Below are 3,788 nucleotides of genomic sequence, written 5' to 3'. Positions count from 1 at the left end.
AATTCTCCTTCACTTAAATTTTATCATTTGATCACAATGCAAGTTAAAAGTAAATTAAAACACACCTGTCATCACATTAGGAAAAAGTAAAAGACAATGTAGATGCAGCAAAGTATTCGTATTTTCACAGTAATCAATGTTTTTCTTTGTAGAGGAAAACCTATCATTTTGAAAATGTCAGATTCATCTCCTCCCTGCTTCTGCCCACTAAAACCCATTGTTATTGCATTTTATTTTTACAGAATTAGATGCCATCACATGACAACATGAAGCTGTGGATTCATCTCTTATATTCATCTCTCCTTGCCTCTATATCTTCACAGTCCCAGTCTACAGGGTCCTCAGCCAGAGGTTCCTGTGATTCTCTTTGCAACTGCGAGGAAAAAGATGGCACAATTCTAATAAATTGTGAAGAAAAAGGTATCAAGACACTATCTCAAATAAGTGTGCCACCATCGCGACCTTTCCACTTAAGTTTATTAAATAATGGCTTGACAATGCTTCACACAAATGGCTTTTCTGGGCTTAGGAATGCTATCTCAATACATCTTGGATTTAACAACATTGCAGATATTGAGACTGGTGCATTTAATGGCCTTGACCTTCTAAAGCAACTTCATATCAACCACAATTCTTTAGAAATTCTTAAAGAGGATACCTTCCATGGACTGGAAAATCTGGAGTTCCTGCAAGCAGATAACAACTTTATTACAGTGATCGAACCAAGTGCCTTTAGCAAGCTCAACAGACTTAAAGTGTTAATTTTAAATGACAATGCTATTGAGAGTCTTCCTGCAAACATATTCCGATTTGTTCCTTTAACCCATCTAGATCTTCGTGGAAATCAGTTGCAAACATTGCCTTATGTTGGTTTTTTAGAACACATTGGCAGAATATTAGATCTCCAGTTGGAGGACAATAAATGGGCCTGCAATTGTGACTTACTGCAGCTGAAAATTTGGTTGGAAAACATGCCTCCACAGTCTATAATTGGTGATGTTGTGTGCAATAGCCCTCCGGTTTTCAAAGGAAGCATACTAAGCCGGCTGAAAAAGGAATCGATTTGCCCCACTCCACCAGTGTATGAAGAACATGAGGACCCTTCAGGATCATTACATCTGGCAGTAACATCTTCAATAAGTGATGGTCGAATGTTAATCAAGACCACATCCCCTTTAAAACCACCCACCAAAGCACCGGGTTTGATACCGTATATTACAAAACCATCCACTCAACTTCCAGGACCCTACTGTCCTATTCCTTGTAACTGCAAAGTACTATCCCCATCAGGACTTCTAATACACTGTCAAGAACGCAATATTGAGAGTATATCAGATCTAAAACCTCCTCCACAAGATCCTAGAAAGCTTATTTTAGCAGGAAATATTATTCATACATTAATGAAGTCTGATCTAGTGGAATATGGCACTCTGGAAATGCTTCATTTGGGAAACAATCACATTGAAGTTCTTGAAGAAGGATCATTTATGAATTTAACAAGATTACAGAAGCTCTATTTAAATGGTAACCATCTGACCAAATTAAGTAGAGCCATGTTCCTTGGTCTTCACAATCTTGAGTACTTATATCTTGAATATAATGCAATTAAAGAAATATTACCAGAAACCTTTAACCTAATGCCTAAACTTAGAGTCCTGTATTTAAATAACAATCTGTTACAAGTTTTACCACCACGCATATTTTCAGGTGTTCCTCTAACAAGGATAAATCTTAAAACGAACCACTTTACTCATCTACCTGTAAGTAATCTCTTGGATGACCTTGATTTACTGACGCAGATTGACCTTGAAGACAACCCCTGGGATTGCTCCTGTGACCTTGTTGGATTGCAGCAATGGATACAAAAGTTAAGTAAGAACACAGTGACGGATGATATCCTTTGCACTTCTCCAGAGCACCTAGCCAAGAAGGAATTAAAAGCATTAAATAGTGAACTTCTTTGCCCAGGTTTGGTCAATAACCCATCCCTGCCAACTCAGACTAGTTATGTAATTGTCAGTACTCCTACAGCTGACACTATTTTAAGATCGCTTACCGATGCTGTACCACTATCTGTTTTAATATTAGGACTGCTGATTGTGTTCATAACTATTGTGTTCTGTGCTGCAGGGATAGTGGTTCTTGTTCTCCACCGCAGGAGAAGATACAAAAAGAAACAAGCAGATGAGCAGATCAGAGACAGCAGTCCCGTACATCTTCAATATAGTATGTATGGCCATAAAACCACTCACCACACCACTGAAAGACCCACTGCATCGCTCTATGAACAGCACATGGTGAGCCCCATGGTTCATGTCTACAGAAGTCCATCCTTTGGTCCAAAGCATTTGGAAGCGGAAGAAGAAAAGAATGAGAAGGAGGGAAGTGATGCAAAACATCTCCAAAGAAGTCTTCTAGAACGGGAAAATCATTCACCACTCACAGGGTCAAATATGAAGTACAAAACCACAGACCAATCGACTGAATTTTTATCCTTCCAAGATGCCAGTTCATTATATAGGAACATATTAGAGAAGGAAAGAGAACTTCAGCAACTGGGAATCACGGAATACCTAAAGAAAAACATTGCTCAACTCAAGCCCGACATGGAGGTACATTATCCGGGAGCCCATGAAGAGTTAAAATTAATGGAGACATTAATGTACTCAAGGCCAAGGAAGGTATTAGTGGAGCAGACTAAAAATGAATATTTTGAGCTCAAAGCTAACTTACATGCTGAACCTGACTACTTAGAAGTCCTGGAGCAGCAAACATAGATGGAGAGTTTGAAGGCTTTTTCAGAAATGCTGCGATTCTGTCTTAAGTCGAAATCTTGTAAATAAGTGCCTTACATGAGTGTGTCATCAGTCAGAATTTAAGCACAGCAGTATTTCCGTGGGAAAAAAGAAAGAAACTCAGGGATCAATGGGAGAAGCCATTGCATTGTCTTTTGGTAATTTTGTCTGTTCCCAACAAAATAAATCCTTGCATGTAAATCATTCAAGGATGATAGTAATATTTCTCCATACAGAAGTCCTCTTACTCATCTAAAAGAATTGACTATTTGAGTAACCACATTTTTCTTGAATTACTGTACTTGTGGATTGAATAGAATTGGATTTTGTCATTTTAAAAGTATACCTGTATATGTAGTTATAATATGTAAGGAATATATTGTTTATATAACTAGTATATGTATTGAAAAAATGTACATTGTCAAATGAATCTGATTTTATTACAGTAAAGGCAAGAGAAACTGGATCTTTAAAGTTATAAATAGTAATAAGTAAGGAAAAAAACAGAGGATCAAATTATATGGGCTATGAGTGAACCAAAACTTTGAACATTTGAGGATTAAAAAAAATGCCCTGGCTATGCTTTCTGAATTTAAAATTAAGAATGATTAGTATTACGGGGGAATGAATAAGCAAACTTTTTGGGTTTTCTGCACACCTTGTGTGGACAATCTTACTGTAAATGCTGCTGTGAACTAAGGTATGTCATTTGTGGTCAAAGTTTAATTCTTATTCTTGGAATAATTTTAAAATGCTACTGATATTCAACTGTAAATATGATTAGTGCATATATTGATTTTAGTTTCCTTTTTAGCTTGATCCTTTGTAAATTTGAATGACCATGATAGAAATATGTTTCTTGTGACAAGTAATTCACAGGTGTAAAACAAATAGGAAAATGTGTAATTATATTTTTATTGATGTATAATGATAGTTGCCAAAAATTAGTTGCAAAAGGCACTTCTGAAGGTAAGTGGTTTAAGTTGCCTCAAG

At 36.6% G+C, this 3,788-nt stretch overlaps 1 protein-coding gene across 1 annotated transcript; it reads left to right on the top strand.

Annotated features, from left to right (window-relative positions):
* Positions 1-266: 266 nt before the first annotated feature.
* Positions 267-3,161, top strand: SLITRK6 (SLIT and NTRK like family member 6). Its single transcript, XM_054720242.1, has one exon. It carries the CDS (start codon positions 267-269, stop codon positions 2,775-2,777), a length of 2,511 nt encoding a protein of 836 aa, XP_054576217.1. The 3' UTR covers positions 2,778-3,161.
* Positions 3,162-3,788: the final 627 nt, after the last annotated feature.

Source organism: Eptesicus fuscus, chromosome 8, assembly GCF_027574615.1.
Source record: "Eptesicus fuscus isolate TK198812 chromosome 8, DD_ASM_mEF_20220401, whole genome shotgun sequence".
NCBI lineage: Eukaryota > Metazoa > Chordata > Mammalia > Chiroptera > Vespertilionidae > Eptesicus > Eptesicus fuscus.
This window is presented reverse-complemented; position numbering and strand designations above follow the sequence as displayed.

Excerpts from the sequence above, each read along its gene's own strand:
- SLITRK6 (XM_054720242.1), top strand. The coding sequence starts at position 267 with ATGAAGCTGTGGATTCATCTCTTATATTCATCTCTCCTTGCCTCTATA.